The following is a 19,102-nucleotide window of genomic DNA, read 5'->3' as shown; positions in this document are numbered from 1 at the left end:
TTATTACAAGACATATTTACCCTTATTTGGCATCAGTCTCTGCTATTTTCTATTTAAGAAACTATACTGGTCACAACTCTCTAAACTAATTTCATGAACTTCATTTAGAAAACACTAGCTTAGTGCGAATTTTCATCCTATATCAGGTGATTAACATTGACTTTATGTAAGGAAATACGGTCCTGAAAATTGAAAGCAAATTCGCCATATACCTTTCATGCAGCAAAGCCTTTTGCTTTTCCCTCCCTGCCTTTCTTGAGATGCAAGTCATGGTATTCTTCAAAATCATCCTCCACCATTAAGCCTCTCCATCCCCTCAATCAAAATAGTTTTTCTTGGCTCTCCCTCAACACATTGCTGGTACTTCAACCATAGAACTTAATTAAATCTGCCTAGTACATAATTTGTGATTTGCATGACTTAATAGCTTCCTTAAATGAAGATTCTACAATGTATTCATAATTGCATTCCTCCGGACTAACACAATGACTGGCAGGGTCCAACATATATGAGAATAAACTTTAATCCAACTACTAAAGATCCAGGAAATTTAAAGGTTTACTAAGATAAATCCTTTTGCAAAGCAAATAATGTCTCCTTAATAATGGTTTTTAAAGTATAGATTTTTCTAAAACCTAAACTTAGAAAGCATCAAACACCTACATATAAGCCAATTAAATCTTATTTATAAAATCTTTATAATTGGCTAGGAGTCCTACACTAGGGAACTTGGGCTTTTGGTCTCACACTGAGGTGCCCAGTTAAGTCCTCATTAACTGATCATTTGTGCAAGGTCCAAATTATAACCTCCTCTTCTGTTTCTCCACATGGCTTGTGGCATCATTCAGTTAGGCAAATATTTGAAAATTTACTATGTTGGGTATTGGGATACAGTGATGAAAAACACAGTCGCAAGGCTTGAGGCACACATGATTGAATGAGGAAAAGAAGTGCTAACAAGTAAACAAGCATGACTACATAATGTAATAAATGCTACCACAACCGTAAGTGTAGAGTGATAAGGAAGCAAGTTAAAGAGAGGCACCAGAACATTTTGATGGTTTACCAGATAGGAGGGGGTTTGGAAGGATGGGTGAAAAAGGGGAAGGGATTAAGAAGTACAAATTGGTAGTTACAAAATAGTCATGGGAATGTAAAGAATATTGTAGGGAGTATAGTCAATAATATTGTAGTAAGTATGTATGGTGTCAGATGGGTACTACTAGATTTATCAGGGTGATCGCTTTGTAAGTCTAATCACTATGTTGTACATCTGAAACTATATAATATTGCATGTCAACTGTAATTGAAAAATAAAAAATTTTGCAAATAAAAGAGAGGCACCTAAATTAGTATTTGAGGGTGATGGAAGTTTCGCCAGAGAGGCTGATCCAAAGGCTAAGAAAAAGTTGATTAAGGAGAGTGGGTCAGGAAGAGAACATAGGCAAAGGAACCAACAAGAGTGCTGCTCAGAGAGAATATGGCTCATTTGACGAACTAAAAATAGTTCAGTATAGCTGGAGCAGTTTGACCAGAGTTGAAGAATGGCAAGAAATGAGGCCAGAATGCGCGGGACCTTCTGGGTCAGGATAAGAACTTTTGAACTCCCTAGATAGTTCATTACAGCTGACTTCTCCCTCCACTGATTTCTACACTAGCAGCTGGCCGGAAATAACGATTGTAATAGAGGAGGGTGTGGAAATCAGAGGATATGGAAAAATTAAGTGATATCTCTTTTTGGCTGTAAATTCCTCTTCCTGTATCATCAGTTTGCCCCACAATGCCATCTTGGGGTGATAAAGTAAAATTTCAGATGAGCTGTCCCAGTGAGGCTGTGAAGGCCAATTATCTTCAGAAACAGTTAAAGAGCAGTTGACAAAGCCCCATTACTAAGAAGCAGGATGATGATATATGAAAATTAACACATCAAATGAAATTTGTTGTTTCATTTTATTTTAACACTAATTTCTGTTCACTGAAATCTGAGCAAACATATAGAAATCAGTGTTGCTAATTTGGTCATAAATTTAAAAATTAAAAGGCATATTACTCCACTCCCAAAACTTGTCTCCCTGTGCCAGACCGAAAGAGATAAAACACCTACTAAAAGCTGAAAAGAAAGAGGCAAAGCTAGACAATTTGTCTACTTGTTTATTCTGTTCTTTAAAAAAAAATGTCATGGATGGGCGGTGAGGGAAATAACCCATAAACACTGAACAAGAACCAAGACTCCAAGACTTGGGCGTACTCCCCCTACCCTCAACCTCAGTTCTCCAAAAGATTCCCACCCTCCCAATTTTCCTTTGAACAAGACACCCAAATCAGCAGCAAAGGAACCTGGGGTAGTCACTGAGATTTTTGAACACTGGGAACGGGAGCAGGGAAAAGTCCAAAAAATAGCAGTTCAGAAGAAAAAGGAAGGAATGAGGGAGAGGTTAGGCTCTGGAGGACAGAGTTGGGCCATGAGAGGTGGAAGTGGGCCAGTACAGGGGGAGAGCCCTCCTGATTCTGCTGCCCACATTCACCAGGATCCCAGAGAGCCCTATGGTTTGTTCTGCAGTCCATTCTCCTATTCCCCAAAGGCTTCACAGGCCTAGCTCCAAGTCCTCTAGCTCCTCCTCCAGGGCCCTCCTCCTTGCTAGCTTCTCCAGCTGCTCTTTGCTAGGCTGGCTGATTTCCCCAGCCTGGATCCGCTGCTGCAGCTCTTCCACCTGCCGAAGCTTCTTCTTTAAGTTCTTTATCTTCTTGGCCTTCTCAGTGGTGGCAGCTGAGTCAGGCTGGTCAGAGGCAGCTGTAGGGGCTGCCCGGGAACCCTGTGGAGCACTGGGGAGTTGGGCTGTCTCTCCCAGGGACACTTTCTCGAGAGTCCGGCTCAAAGCCTCTGCCTCCCCTTTCTCTTGCAGCTGCCGCCTTTTCTCCTTCCGCTTCAGGTTGCGTTTGGCTGTTTTTGAGAGGCCTGGTTCACCACCTTCGGGCCTTGATGGGGTGACAGGAGCAGTGGCGTCAGGGCTCAGCCCTGGGGGCAGTTCTGGTTTACTCTTGAAAAACTTCACATACTTGTTCTCATACCTGCAAAGAACAGAAAATGTCAACAGTTTCAAAGAATCGCTGACTTTTCCAGCCCTTTTCTTAACCTTCCAAATCACTTCACTCTTTTCATCTCTGCTTCCTAACTCTCCCTCGGTCTGTCCCCAGTCCCCAACTTTCCTCTGTTTTGCAGCTTGTGTGTGTGCGGGGGTGGAGGTGGGGAGTTCCTAGGTCTCAAGGTTCTCTGGAGCTCTCTCTAAATGCTATTTGGAGGTTCTGATGAACAGAGCCATGGGAACAGGACTAGTCACTTGTAACCCTCCCTCATCCCTGATTCCCAACCCCTTCCTCTCCTTTCTCAGATAGTCGTCCTGTCATTCCTGGGATCAGGAGATTCTTCCCTGAACTCATAGGCATACTTGTCCTTTCTTTCTGTAAGGATCCTATAAATACTCCCTCCTCACTCCTAACCACGCACACTGGGACCTCCTCCTGGGGCACATAGCCTTCTTTCACCCTCCGCTGCTTGCGCCAGGTCCCGTCAGGTCGTTGTGTTGAGGCGATGTATTTGCCTGAAATGAGAAATTTAAGTTGGAGTGTTACTCTAATTACCAAATAGTTCCCAAGCTGAAAGAATGCATGAATGTAGTTTCCTTCAGCACCTATCTGGGCCACTAAATGCAGCCATTAAGGCATTCTTTTCTCATATCAACCCTCATTCTCTCATTATTTACTGAGTGCCAATACACTATAATACACCATGCCTGCCCTCAGGGAGTTTCTATTTTTATAATCTAGTTAGCAAGACAAGACAGGAACAGGAAGTTTTTAAAAAACAGGACAACTGCATGGGCACATCAAAAGGCAGTAATTGAGTAAGAGGCTAAAAGGGGGCAAAAACAAGGAGAAATGACCAGAGAAGTTGTAAGAAGGGTAAGTTTTATTAAGACGGATAGTGAAAAACAGGTCAACTTTTAGAAATCCATACTACAGATATAAAAGCATCCATGCACAAAGATATAAAGAATGTTTGTTGCTGCATTAGTTAAATTAGCAAAATGAGAAAAGCAACTTGAATGGCCATTGAGAGCTGAACAATTAAATAGATGTGGATCACTGTGCTGTTATGGAAAAGAATTTTAGATATAAATGCACTGGCTTTGAATGTTCATGATACACTAAGTGAAAAAGCAAGCTGCAGGATAACTGGTACAGACAGTAGTAGTGATCCTCAAAACTTCTTTATTTCAGGATTCCCCCTTATATTCTGATTTTCCAATATTATGCATTTAACTATGCAACATTTTAAAAAAAAAATCATGTTAATCTCATCAGAAAAGTCTTTATTGGGAAGCTGTCAAGTTCAAAATGGCAAATATAATTTTTCAAAAATTCTGATGTTCACTTGAAGGCTTGAATTTGATCATTGGAAACAAATGCTATCAGTTGCTTTCCTTGAACTAATAGGCTCACTTCCATCTTTTTAGGAAAATGTCTATCGGATACCCAAGTCTGAATTACTAGTTTGTCAGTGGTTCTTTCAAGTGATGTGAAAAAGAAGCTAATTTTGCTTGTAACTTGGAAAACTGCACCAGTGCTTTTCCTTGACACACCATCTTCAGTGTGTGGCAGCGTTTCATGCTTACTTCCCGTTTAGTCCACAAAGAACATTAAAAAGATGTGTAACTTCCAGTTATAAGATGAATAGGTTTGGGAATCTAAGGTATAGCATGGTGACTATAGTTAACAAAACTATATTGTATACCTGAAATTTGCTGAGTAGAGCTTTAATGTTCTCAACGTAACAAAATGGTAACCATGTGAGGTGAAGGATGTGTTAACTAACCTTATTGTGGTAAACATTTCACAATATATACATGTATCACCAAATCTTCATATTGTACACCTTAAACTTATACAATATTATGTGTCTGTCAATTATAAGTCAATAAAATAGGAAAAAAATAAATTGTGTCTTCAAGGGCTAGGTTTTAATAAAATTAACAATTTTTATTGTATCATCAAGGGTATTAAGTGAAACTAGCATTATTTACTATAAGCACATGGCAGTGAAGACTATAATGACTCGTATAGCTGGTGTTGCCACCTTGATTAGTGCTAAGGAACCAGCAATTTTACCCACCTCTGCTTTTCCATATTAGTGCAAATGTCAACCCAGCAGAAAGGCAAATAACATCTGAGTATATTATAAAAATCGTTATGCTTGCGGACCTTCTGAAAAGGTCTTATGGAACCCCCAAGCGTCCTGGACAACATTTTAAGAACACTGGTATAGAGTGTTTTCATTCTTGTTGGGGCAAGGAGTATCCTTTAAAGGTTCATAAAGTCTGTGTTACGGGCAAAGAGAAAGGTATGGGAGGACACATACCAAGAGACCAAGCCTTTAATGCTGGTTACCTTAAGAGGAGAAACCTGGAAGAAGAGGTGGTAGAAATCATTAACGATTTATATATATACATCGTATTACTCTTTTTTTAAGTATATGGGCCTCCCACATGGATTATATATTGTTACGTGAGTTGGTTTTTGTTCAAAATGCAAATATCATTTAAAAAAATTAAAACTAAAATAATGTGCTAAACAAAATGGGTAAGATTCAACAGCTAGAAGGGATGGGAGAAAGAATGAACATGAGCAAAGAAAGGTATAGATGTGGGAATGGGCATGTAGTATTTAAAGAACAGAAAGTAGAGTAGTCCAGAGGAACAGACAATTTGTTAGGGAATAAGAAGCCAGGTTGAAAATAAAAAATGGGGCCAGATCTTAGAAAGCCTTAAAAACATATCAAGGAATTTCAAATTTATCTGGTGAATAAAAGAGAATGAGGATATTGTTTGCTCAGCTCTAACAGTTTAGAGACAAGAGTAAAAACTGAAGAATGAAAAAACTGAGAGGCTTCAGGGAGGGAGGACTGAGACAGAGCTAGGCTTTGAAGAAAGAGTCAAACTAAAGTTAATGAGAAAAGGAAAGCAGAATGGACTCTAAACAGAAGCTCATTCTAAAACAAAATTTCAGGCATGTGAATGTGTATGGCATACTCCGGAGACAGTGACTATACCAGTCTGGCTGAGTCAGAGGGCTGGAGTAAAGTAAATGAGGGGAGGATGTTCATACCTTGAAATGCCAGTTAAAAGATTTACTATCTGGCACATAGTATGAATTCAATAAATATCTGTCAATCGAATGATTTTTTTTTAATTTGAAGTAGTGCCTTAGGGCAATTAATCTGGCATGAAAAGAAGGTGAATTGGAAAGGGTAAACATTGGGGGAAATCAGGAAAAAAGGATTGCAATAATCCGGTCATTAGGGACAGAACTGGAAGAAACAGTGAGAATGGAAAGAAAGAGAATGATGTTAAGTACATTATCAAAGAATAAACAACACTTGGTAATTCATTGCTTGTGAGAGGGGTAAGATTAGGGAGTTAAAGTCAAAGATAATTCAAAACATTTTGTTTTAGTTATTTTAATCTTGAGAATTTAGCATAAGGAAATAGTTCCAACAAGAAAAAAACAAAAAAAGAAAAAAGGAGAATCATATGAAAATTATGGCATTATGTATAAATGGCTACAAATTAAAAACAAATTTCACATCTAGTTATACAGGAATGGTTTCTAAAATGGCCATTAAAAATGATTTAAAAAATTTTAAATCACGTAATGCGATACAATGTTAAACAATTAAATTGTCATGATTTCAACTGTTATGCATATCTGTAAGTTTAGAAAAGAATGTGCAACATGAAGTTATGTTGGTGATTAGATTATAAATATTTTTTCATTTTATAAATTCGCCTTAATGTTATATTATGGGTTTTAAAAATATCTTATTTTAGGTTTCAAACCTATATGGCTTAGGGAATAGATACACAAAGAGTGAAATTATTTTTGACCAAGTGATTATAAGGATTTTATAGAAGACACAGCATCTGTTGTGATCTTTGGGAAATGAGCAGGATTTGGACAGGTGAACGTTATGAGGAAAGAGGAGAAAGGGATGTATTTCAGATATATGGGACACACAGACAAAGCGACAAATTGGACTAATAATGCCCCTACTTAAAATTCTTCCTGTATTCCTGTTGCCCTCAGAGTATGTACATTGAAACCACACACAAAAGGCCTTCTTGACCCAGCTCTTTCTTGTCTCCAGCCTCTTAGGACCCAGTCACTCATATGCTTTGCTTCAGCCACTGAAATATTCACGAATTTCACCTGAAGGTGTCTCTATTCTCTGATTTTTTGCTTTTGCTTCCTTTTGTCTGGAATAGACCTTCCTTGATTCAAATGTTAGTTAATTCCTATTTATTTTGAAACATCAAGTTCAAGTATATACTACTTAGTGAAATCTTCCCTGACCTACCCACCCCATCCCAGGTTAGAAGTTGCGATTGGTGCACCCACAGTGCCTGTTTCAGCCTTTACCACACTCTAAGGTTTAAAATAATTATTTGCTTGCTTCAGAGCAGACACTTTGTCTTTGAGATCTGAAGCAAAGGGCTTGGCCCCCAGAAGACTGTGATTAATTCAAATTAGTGAATAAATAAACTTAAGTATCATATTACAGAATAGCAAGAATCCAGAATATTTTGGGGAAAAAAACATATGTAATGGGAAAAGAGACTAGAGGTAAATCAGAAGATGAAAGGTATCCAATTTCCTCTTGAGCTTGCATGTAAGCTTCAGGCTGTAGGAGAATACTGAAGGCCAACAAGGGAGTACAGAAGATCTCAAAGAAACGCTTTAAGACCAACCTAAAAATGTGTGAAATAAACTAAAGGTAGAAAAAAAATGAAAGTAATATAACCTCAATGTGAGAAGACCTGATTTAGATGCTCTGTATGGGTACTGAAAGGAAAATGAAAGAAAAATTCATCAGGAAGAATAAGGATCTCAAGACTGCCAAGATTTCAATTAGAGAGAGGAATAACTAAAACAGTGCTAAAGTGAATTTAGTCTGGTGCTTTTCACACACATTCTCTTATTTTTCACAATGTATCTGTGGGCAGGTAGGGCATTTGGTAATAACATTTATTCACACATGGATTTTAAATGTTTATTGAGCATTTGCACTGTAACAGAACTTAGAGATACAAAAATGAATAAAGCAAGGGTCTAGCCTTCTTGCAGTATGCATCCTAGTGAGGAGGAAAGGTAATAAATAAGAACACAAATAAATAATTACAATTCACTTTTTAATGTGGAAAATTTGGAGAATAAAAACCACCGATATAAAGAAAGTCTAGAGAAGACAACTTTATGAAAATAACTGATTCAGTTCTAGATAGGCAGTGTTTAACAAGGAATTAAGGAGAAAGGGACAATGCTAAGTAACATATATTTAAGTAAACTACAGAAATTATAGTCAAAGCCTTAAGACTAGTAAACATAAAATGTGAGAAAAAATAGGGCAGAAGTTTCTTGAATGACCATCCTAACTAGAAGCCCTCAGAGATACAAATAGCCCATTATCACAAAGGAGCACCTATTCTGTCATCTTCGTTTCATTCCGGGGCCTTGATAGTATCCAAAGGTAAAGTCAAAAAGAAGGAAGAGGTTTGGTGATTCCTATCCCTAGAAATAAAAACCAAGGACAGAATATCAGGATTTTCAGGTAACATCTTTGAGTCAGAAACTACAGATTAGAGGCTGCTACTATAACAATTTCATAAGCTTTGTTATTTCCCCACAGCTGCTGTTTTGTAACTCTCAGACTGTTTCTTTAAACTGAAGGGCCTTGTTTTCAGGGATGGCAGGAAGACAGTGAAGAGACAACACAGCAAGGCTTGAGAGAACTCCAAGCAGTTAGGTGGAAGTGACTGTTAAAGATGTGTTGAATCCCTGGGACCTGCTTCAAGTAAGAAAAGAGATCTGAGTCACGGATCTGAGCTTGAGAATGATCTCAGGGCCAAAAATTACAAGACCTTAGGTGTGGTTTCTAACATAGAAAAAATATGAAAAGATCCAATTTGGAGGAATGGTCACGATCATGTTACTCAAAGAAGATGTCAACAATAAAAGAAAATGATTCTAGGAAAGAATAAATAGGACAATGCTATGCCACCGAGACCAAAATAAATTTTAAGTAAAAGCAGGTGATTAACAGTATTAAATACTGCAAAAAGATTAAGAAAAAAAGATTTTTGGCACTCTGGAAATCTGCAGTTATTGCCAAGAACATTGCCTTAGAAAACTACAGTGGTTAGATGCCAGACTACAAATTAATTAAATGCAATAAACTACTGAAAGCCTCCTATGAGAAAAGTACTATACAAAGTACTACAGAGATTAGCAAGGTAAGTCTAAATAAGAAGGATGGGCAAGTTAGGCAAACAAGGGATAGAATAAAAATATAAATGTCTTAAGTATCCTAAGAGACACTCGTACATACTGACAAGAGATTTCAAGAGAATAAATGATCCCACCCTGTTTGATGGGGGAAGGTGACATAAAATCATGAAAATCTTGACCTTAAAGACTAAGTCGCCATCGTAGTAGTACGAGTAGTAGCAGTAGTAGTAATATTAACAAATCAGTGGCTGATATTTCTGCAGGCAAAAAAAAAAGAAGGAAATGGGCATTCTAAAAGGAATAACAAGCAAAATCATAGCAGTGGAAAATTCACAGTATGTTAAGAGCATTTGTTAATAAGTAGCTACAAAAACTTTACATACATTATTTAATCTAGACAATGGGTAGATATTATCGTCTACAGCTAAGAAAACAGTCAAGAGGTTAAAGACATGTTCAAGAGCACAAAGGCAGAGTGCACCTGCAATCTGACTCAGTTCTGATAACAAAGTTTACACATCAGCACATTACTGTTGCACCTATCTTATACTATGTAGCCCAGCTTCAATGGAGGGTATAGGCAGAATCACAGTATGTGATAATACTTTACTAAAAAGCGGTTTGTGCTCATGTTAGTGAGTGGTATCTTGAGTGTTAGAGTGAATGGTCCATATTGAAATTTTTGGTCAATTCTGAAAAGATAATAGGAGCTACCTTTTATTGAGTGCTTGCTTCATGCCAGGGACAGTGCTCATTACTTCATTTTTGCAACTCTATGAAGAATTATTCCAGTTTTAAAGATGATGAAAAATTTAATAACTACTAACTTTGCCCAGAGTTACAAAGTCAGCAAGCTGTAGCAGAATTCAAAACGCAGGCTGTGGGTTGCAAAGTAGTTTTTATATCACTAGTGTGTATTGTGTTGAAATGATAATCAAAAATATAAATAAATTAAAACAATAAAATTTTCATTTGTCAAAGCAGTAGAATTTTTAAAGATGAGAATATCGCTGGGTGTGGTGGCACATGCCTGTAGTCACAGCTACTCGGGAGGCTGTGGCAGGAGGATCACTTGAGCCCAGGAGTATCACTTGAGCCCAGGAGTTCTGGGCTGTATAGAACGCTATGCCTATCTGATGTCCGCACTAAGTTAGCACTAAGTTCAGCATCAATACGGTGACCACCCCCCCACCCCCACCCCTCCTGACCCCCTGCCCCAGGAGCTGGGGACGACCACGTTGCCTAAGAAGGGGTGAACTGACACAGGTCTGAAACAGAGCAGGTCAAAACTCCCATGCTGATCAGTAGTGGGACTGCACCTATAAATAGCAACTGCACTCCAGCCTGGGCTCCAGCCTGGGCAACAGAGCAAGACCCAGTCTCTTTAACAGAACCCGGTACCTCCTACACATTTCCTGTATCTGCCAACTAAATAATAATAATAATAATAATAATAATAATAATAATAATAATAATATAAGAATACCAACGTACAAAAAAGTGGTGAAACTGAACATACATATATTGTCAGTGGTAAAACCCTTTAGAAAGCAATTTGGCTAATATAAGAGAACATAAGATAATCCTATCATTTTCCAGCATTTTTCAAAGCTGTGTTATATGAAACACTAGATGTCCATAAGACATTAACAAGAGTTACCTAAAAAAGTTGTTAAATAAGTTTGGGAAATTTTAGGTTAAACATAGAAAAACTATTTTGTTTTTATCAGCAAGACTCAAGTCAGTTTAATATGTTCTTATTCATGTGAATATCCAAGATGGGAATATGGTTTACAGTGTTTCCCAAATGTACTTGACCCCAGGAAACTTATTTTTATTTTAGTTATTTTGTAGCACATCTCACAGGACTAGGAAGTGTTCTGAGGATCATATTTTGGGAAATATAGCTATTTGGTATCATCTCAATTATGTTAAAAAATAGATATGCTATATGTGCCCAGAAAGAAAAACTAAAAGGAAATGTAACTGTAGTCATCTTTGGGTTCTGGAATTACCAAACATATGAGTGACTTATATTTTATAATACTTTTGAAAACATCTTCCAAGTTTCTACAATCAACATGAATTAATTTTATAATTAATAAAAAAAAAATGTTTGTACCCTCGAACCCAGTAATTCTACTTCAGGAAAATATATTCAAAGAAAATAACCCTAAATGCAGGCAAAAATTTATGCACAAAAATATCCACAGAGTTCTAATAATAAAAATTCTGGAAACAACAGTAGATCCCAATAATAGAAGAAAGGAAACTGAGGGTATATACTCAAACAATAAAACACTCTGCCAGTATTTTAAATGATGTTTACGAATAGTTCCTAATAGCAAGAAAAATACTTATGTCATAAAGTTAAATTAAATTAAAAAGATATAAAAATGTATATACTATTTGTTTAAAAAATGTTTTTAAAAGGCATGGAAAAAATAAAGGTCAGAAGGCTATGTGCCAAATTTAACAGTGGACTCTGGGTAGATGAATTATACTTGAACAAAAATTACACAACTAAATTTGTACTTAAACAGCAATAATCTGATAAGAGTGTCAAATGAACTGAAACAGAGAGACTGGAGATAAGACAACTATTTAGGAGGTCACAGAAATATTAACAGCATAAAAGAAACTAGAATTTTATCCAGTACTTAAAATGACCCAAGTACCTATGGTCGATATTTTGCATACATAATCTCCTCTAATCCATATAACAGTAATAACTATAGAACCATTTGCTGGGCACTTTCTATGTGCTAGACATATACATTATTTCATTTAAATTTTAATTCTCACAACAATCCTATGTTTAGGCATTATTATTCCTATTTCACTGATGAGAAAACTAAGGCTTAGATTGCTAAGGCTTAAAATTCCCAAGGCCATATAGCTAACAATTATTAAAGAGAGACTAAGGGTGATGGCAGTAGGAAGAGAAAAACGGTATCTTGACAACTGATGTGTGGGGCAAGGAGCAAGAGAGAACTAAATGATGCAAAACAGTCCAATAGCAGCAAAAATACCTAGTACTCTGATTTTTTGGTTTCCTGTATCATTCCCTAGTACAAGGAACAAAGGCTCCTTGGAGAAATGGCTGATTCTAGGACTGGGATAGAAATATATAAGATGAGCCTGTAGCATCTTCTAGTGCCAGAAAGTAAGGAAGAGCTAAAAAACCAAAAATACAAACCTACACTGATTGGGGTATGCCAAAGGGACACTGGGCCAACTAAAAGAGCTCATAATGTCCAAAGTGGGAACTTTTGAGCAATAAAATGAATACAATAGCATCAGATTATATCCTAAATCTATACTGATATAAATAAGTGAATGAATAAATATATGAAGAAGAATAAATCTCCTGTGCAGAAGAACTCCAAATATGTATATGTATATAAATACTCTAGTCTTAAGGAAGGGAACATAACTCTCTATAATTGAAATGTGGGCTATGATCCTAGACAAGAAAAATTTAAAGAAGTTCATCACCACCAAACCAGTATTATAAGAAATATTGGGGGAAAGAGAAAATAAAATGTTACAGAGACTTCTTTAAGAAGAAAAAACATATGTTAAGAAAAAAAAAATATTGCAAAGAAAAAATAATTCTCACTGACAAAGGCAAACACATAATAAAAACAGTAGATTGACCAATAAATTAAGAAATACAAATGCACGCAAAAGTAAAAAATAATGACAAAAATATAAACGCGAAGGGGGTGAGTAAAAATTATAGTGATTTTAGAATGTGTTCGAACTTAAGTGACCAACTTAAAATAGATTGCTATAAACATAGATTGTAGCATCTATGTACATGGTAACCACAAAGCAAAAATCTACAAGAGATATATAATAAAGAGAAATGAATCCAAACACAACACTACAGAAAGTCATCAACATAAAAGAGAGCAATAGAGTAAGAAAGGAACAGAAAGAAAAAACAAAATCAGAAAACAATAAAATGGCATACATACTTATCAATAATTAATTTAAATGTAAATGTTCCAATCAAAAGACAAAGAGAGATAAAGAATATGTGACACATGTATGCAATGGAATATTACTCAGCCATAAAACCATAAAATCTTACCATTTGTAACAACACAGATGAACCTAGAGGGTATTATGCTAAGTGAAATAAGTCAGATACAGAAAAACAAATACTATTTAATTTCACTTATATATAGAAACAAAATAAACAAACAAAACAGAAACAAACTCATAGATGCAAAGAACAAACTGATGGTTGCCATATGGAAGGGGTGTTAGAGAGCTAGGTGAAACGTGAAGAGATTAAGAAGTATAAATTGGCAATTAGTCACTGAGGTGTAAAGTATAGCTTAGGGAATAGTCAATAATATTGTAATAACTATATATAGTGTCAGGTGTGTGCAAGACTTATTGGGAGATCACTTCAAATTTTATGTAAATGTCTAACCACTATGTTGTACACTTGAAACTATTGTAATATTGAATGTCGACTGTGATTAAAATTTTTTAAAAAATTTTTAAAAAGGAAAAATAAGTATAGGCTATGAATAGTGACTTTCTTCTAAAGAGTACAGTATGGAAAGAGAGGGGAAAAAAGTAAGTTTTACAGTGGCGAAACCTTACAAATACTACCTCAGCCAGGTCATCATGGTCCATAACAACACCAAAAAAATCACTATGATACTATTTACTCTTGACATGATATGATGAAAATGTCACTTTACCTCTATGGTCGACCCCCCAAAAATACATAACCCCAGTTTTATCATGTGAAAAACATCAAGTTCCAATAGAGGAGCATCCTACAAAATACATGACTCCTCAAAACAGTCAAGGTCATCGAAAACAAGGAAAGGCTGAGAAACTGTCACAGCCAATAGGAGCTTAAGAAGACACGAGAATTAAATGTAACATGGTGTACTGGATGGGATCCTGGAACAGAAAAAAAAAAAGGTTAAAACTAAGGAAATCTGAATAATGTATGGACTTTAGTTAATAATATATCGATATTAGTTCATTAATTGCAATAACAGTATCATACTAATGCAAGATTTTAATAATAGGGGAAACTGAGTATAAGGTACACAAGAATTATATCATCTCAAATTTTCTATAAATCTAAAAACGTTCTAAAAATAAAGTCTATTTAAAATTTTAAGAAGAGTGAGAAAAAGACAACAAAATGATGCGAAAAAAAAATTATCTTGGATTGGCTAGAACAATGGTGCCTTTAACAGAAATAACGAAGAAAAAAACCTGATCTTGATTTTGACCAGACTGTATTTGATGTGTGACTGTACATCCAGGAATGAAAGCCATTCACCACACAATTGGCAACTCAGGAGATCCTGGTGCTAGAAACAAAAATTGCAAAGAATTCTAAGAAACAAATAAGCAGTAAGGAAATGGAAATAGTATGCGTAGTCCTGATACTCAAGAAAACAAGCTGTGGACAGGAAAGAAACAAATGATGAGCCTTGATTTTTCAATGAAATAGCAAGTGAGGTCATTTGCACATAAAGGAGAATTAAAAGCGAGGATCACAGAGAACTAAAAAAGGTTGGGGAAATAGCCATGGCAGAATGAAAGCAAATCAAGAAAAAAGAGTTAGAAAGAAGCTGTGATCTCGGCAGAAGTCAACAATAAATTATGTTATACTGGATCCACTAGCTTCTACTGTACTTTTTCTCTAGCCATACACTGTGGCCTAGAAGCAGAAGCCAATAAAACAGTTGATGGGTATGATTCGAGATAAAAGAAGTGTCTACTTAGTATAGAAGATCAAAATGAATGAAGAAAGCAATGAGGATAGTATCAAAGTGGCTGGTCACAGAAGTCTAACAGGGCAGCATCAAAGGTAGTCATGAAGGTACTGATAGAGTCAATGAAATGGGTAAAGTAAAAAACCAAAGGAGGGAAAAACGCTGATTCTATGGGTATAAGTTAGTGAAAAAGGTGACTTAGAAGGAGGCTAAAATAAGTGATGCGAAGCACCTGAAGGGGAAGCGGTATCATAGGAGAGGTCCAAGTTGTAGTGATTCTGATGTGTAGCTGGTTTGAAAATATGAAGGAAAGTCAATGGTCTCATGCTGAGGATCCATAACATCGGAATATCCCAAAGCTGCTGCAGATACCAAGAATGGGAGCAAGAAACAGAGTGGAGGAAAATGTATGATGTGATAGGTCTGGGTCCTTGTGGGCATTAGATGATGGCCCTGAGGTTTTAGAGAAAATGCTGTAATTATATGGCAATCCCTTCCATGAGTATTAAAGTGACAGTGGTAGATCAAGGATCTAGAAGTAGCAGGGGAAAGCAAAAAAGCAGTGTGATTCCTTCTCCTCTTTCACACAATCATAGAAAATAGAAGATATCCCTTTGATGGGAGGATAGGGTGAGATGTGATAACTGGATTTTTATTAAATCAGTTTAAGGAAACAGTTAAGAATAAAGAGAAGTGTACTGGAAATTGAATATTTTCAAAGTACACATCAAAAGGAGCTAGTTGAAGAAGGACCTACTGAGTAGAGAGCAGAAGTTGTACCACTTTGAAATTAAGGCTGAGTAAAGGTAGCAGAGACTTGGGTTGTCAGTAGATACCACAGGAGAAGTGGGTTGGGATGTTAAGGAACACTAATCAGCAAAGCGAGAAGCATTAATGGCACATTTTAAAACAGATTATGTACCACAGCACCGGCACAGTGTCACTTGTACAGAAGACTACACATACACAATGAAGGCTACAAAAAAACAGTAACATCTTACCTACAAAGCATTTTATAAATTGCTTTCACATATACTATCTTATTTGATCGTCAATAGGTAGATATTACTATGCACATTTTCTAAAGACCAGGAAATTCGGATGAGACAAAACCACAGTGAAAATCCTGATTTTCAGTTTTCAACACATAAAGCTCACACACACAGCAGACACTTCAGCATCTCAATCAGCCAGGCTGGAAATTCTTCGCTAACCAGAACAGTGGGTTCTATCAACTTGTCAGAGGGCTCTAAAGGCTACTAGACACCTTCCAGGTTTGCCTTCTAGCACCTTAGATCCCTCAACTCCTAGCACCATCACCAAAGAAGGTAGAGAAGGGCGGGGCCGTCAAGGAGAAAACTCAAGCTGAAAGTTACACATATTAGGTTCTTCTTTTCTTCACACTTCTGGACCTCAGTGACCCAACAATGAAGATGAGAGTGGAAAACCACTATATAGCAATGAGATTTTCCATATATATAGTTTCAAGAAAAAGAATTAAAACGTGGTTGTGGTAGGGCAGAAAGCAGATATAGCTAAGAAACGGGGGAGGGGACAAGAGGAGGACAGGAATTGGAGAAACTGAGAGTGTAGGAGCCCCCAAGGCTGGAGAATCCAAAAGAGATACTGGAGCTTCAAGTGCTGGAGGAAAGCTAAGGGCCCATGGGGTCCTGGAGCAGGGACCAGCATTGAAGGACCCCAGGGTTTGGGTGACCGGAAGCAGAGACCCCTAAAGTCGAGACCAGAAGGGGGCGCAGGTAACACCCCTAGGAGAGAATGAATGGGGAAGGCGGTCCGGAGGGCGGGGCAAAGGAGGGGCCCCAGGATGGGCGGGGCACAGACCCCCTTCCAAGTCCGAACCCCAGCCCCGAGAGCCCGGAGAGAAGCGGCTCCGCGCCTCCCGCACTCACCGCCGGTCTCGTCAGTTACATAGGGAGTCGCCATCTTGAAAACGCAAACCACTTCCGGCGTGAGCGGGCTGGGGTCCCGCCCCCCTCCTCACCGGAAGTAGAGGCCTGATCGTAGCAAGACACCATTTTAGTCTTAAAGGGAGAGTACACCATTTCATGCATAGAGGTGGAGGAGGAAGAAAGGAGTAGAAGCTGAAGACTTTCGTAAAATAAAAGCCGTGCTCTGTTTTATTGCCAATAATACCATTATTGAGCGCCTGTTAAGTGTAAAACAGTCATCTGGGCGCCGAGAGCAGTTCCGAGTCACAGCCCTTCTCACAGGCACTCTTCGTCCAGGACCTGCGAGGAATAAGGGGAGAAGGCCCACCTGCACCCGGAAAGGGGGTCTGATAAATGAGAAAAGGAAAACTATTCAGGCCCTGGCCCGTACTCGAGTCAAAGAACGGCTTGGGGACACGGAGCAGGGAGAGCAAACGCCAAGAACGCCCTGGGGCACGCTAGTGTTGTTGGGGGCAAATGGAAGACCCCAACTAACCCTCTCTTAAAAGGTGGGCAGGTCGAAATGGCGCGCCGACTGCCCTCGGCCGCCGGGCTCAACCCTCGGGACTGACACCCGCGAGAGAAGGCGGAGGGCGTTGCCGGTCAGCCGCCTGTCCCCGCAGCCTCAGGGTTGCCGGCGGCTTCCACGCTGAGGAGGCGGTGAGCCGGGCTGGGCTGGTGGCCCTGGCCTGGCCCTGCCCCAGGAGCAGCCCCGGGGACTCGGGCGTCGACGTGACAACAGCTTAAGTTTGCTCGGGCCTTTGACCCCGGGAGCCTCCTCGGGCGGGGCTCCAGGGTCAGAGGGCAAGGTGAAGGCTGCTGGGCGGATCCAGTTAGTATTCTAATTAACCTCGTTCAAGTCTTTGGGCATAGTGGATCGAAAGCCGAAAGCCGAGCACCTCGCCAGTATCCCAGCCCATACGGTCGCTCCCTTTACAGTCCTGCCCTACCCCGAGCCTCCTTATTCTTCAGATGAACTCACTCAACTGTTCTCCTTCCTCTGTTCTTTTCAGCAGCTCTTGTTCCTTCGGGGCTAAATCCTGCTCAACTCGTTTCCCCTGCAGCCTGGGCAGTCACCTCTCCTCAGGTGTCACCTCTGCCCTCCCCCATCCCCATGTTGCTTTTTCCTTATCAACCCTCTTACCCTCCCCCTAAATCTCTCACATTGGTTTAGGTCAGTGTCCAACAGTACCCTTGAAACCAGGGAGGATGGAGAAGGCGAATATTTAGTGACCACCTGCAACACTAAGCTGTGTTTCTCACTTAAAAAACAAACACGATGGCTGACTACGAAATTCCTAAGGCTTTGAAAGGGAGCTTCAGAAGTTTCCTAAGGTCAACAGCTTACCTTCCTATGCTTCACCTCCCTGACTTCCACCAGAGGCTCAACTCAGAAGGTCTCAAAAGACTATAAAAACTGGTTTGCATTCAAAACAGTTATAGCAAGTGTTCTAACACTGTCCATGCCCAGCTTTTTACCAATCGTCTTTCATCCCTGCCAGGTCTAGCATCCTGTCCTTAGCCTTGTTACTAATAATTAGGGGCGAGAATGTGAGATGAAGTCCCTAAAAACTAGAGGGGTGCATTGATCTTGACTCTACTACCTGAGGAGTACTTGTACTAGTACTAGTGGGCTGCTCCATGGATCTTTGCAAGAGGGAATCCTAAAGTAGCCCCTGTCAACTACCAAAACCTGAGCCCCCCACTATCCCCCCAGACATCCTGTCTCAGCTCTGGGTTGACAGGAAGTGAAACTCAATTGTCTGCCTAGCAGATCTGCCTGGGACCCAGCCTGGGGCCCGGATGTGGCCCCCCACCCTGAGGAGGAAGAGAGGAAAGAAGAGGCTGGGGAGAACAAGGCTGTTGTTTTTTCCTTTCCCTTTGTTCATTGTGGTTTCTTTCTTTCTGATTTTTATGATGTGGTTGATTAAAGAAATGAGCACCTGGAGCTGTAGGCATTAGAGGCCTCCTCCTGAGATGTTTCTCAGCCTTTCTTTCTCCCACCCCCACCAGTAACTGACTTGGGGTATTATGGAGCACAGATCCTAAAGA

General features: G+C 38.9%; 1 protein-coding gene across 2 annotated transcripts in view; it reads right to left on the bottom strand.

The window, feature by feature from the left end:
* Positions 1-2,131: 2,131 nt before the first annotated feature.
* The window catches only part of PYM1 (PYM homolog 1, exon junction complex associated factor), a 19,353-nt gene continuing 2,382 nt past the window's right edge, over positions 2,132-19,102 (bottom strand). Inside the window, exons 1-3 of one of the 2 annotated variants that reach the window (XM_016165781.2) lie at positions 17,012-17,138; positions 3,506-3,599; positions 2,132-3,069 (exon numbers count right to left, since the gene is read on the bottom strand). In XM_016165781.2, coding sequence (XP_016021267.2) covers positions 2,586-3,069; positions 3,506-3,599; positions 17,012-17,045 — 612 coding nt within the window. In that variant the 5' untranslated portion in view covers positions 17,046-17,138 and the 3' untranslated portion in view covers positions 2,132-2,585. Of the gene's footprint in view, positions 3,070-3,505; positions 3,600-17,011; positions 17,139-19,102 lie in introns of those variants that run through there. The other variant, XM_016165780.2, reaches the window with a different exon arrangement.

The sequence above is a fragment of the Rousettus aegyptiacus genome, unplaced genomic scaffold (assembly GCF_014176215.1).
Source record: "Rousettus aegyptiacus isolate mRouAeg1 unplaced genomic scaffold, mRouAeg1.p scaffold_m13_p_2, whole genome shotgun sequence".
NCBI lineage: Eukaryota > Metazoa > Chordata > Mammalia > Chiroptera > Pteropodidae > Rousettus > Rousettus aegyptiacus.
Note: the sequence above shows the minus strand (reverse complement) of the source record. Positions and strands in the feature narration are given on the sequence as shown.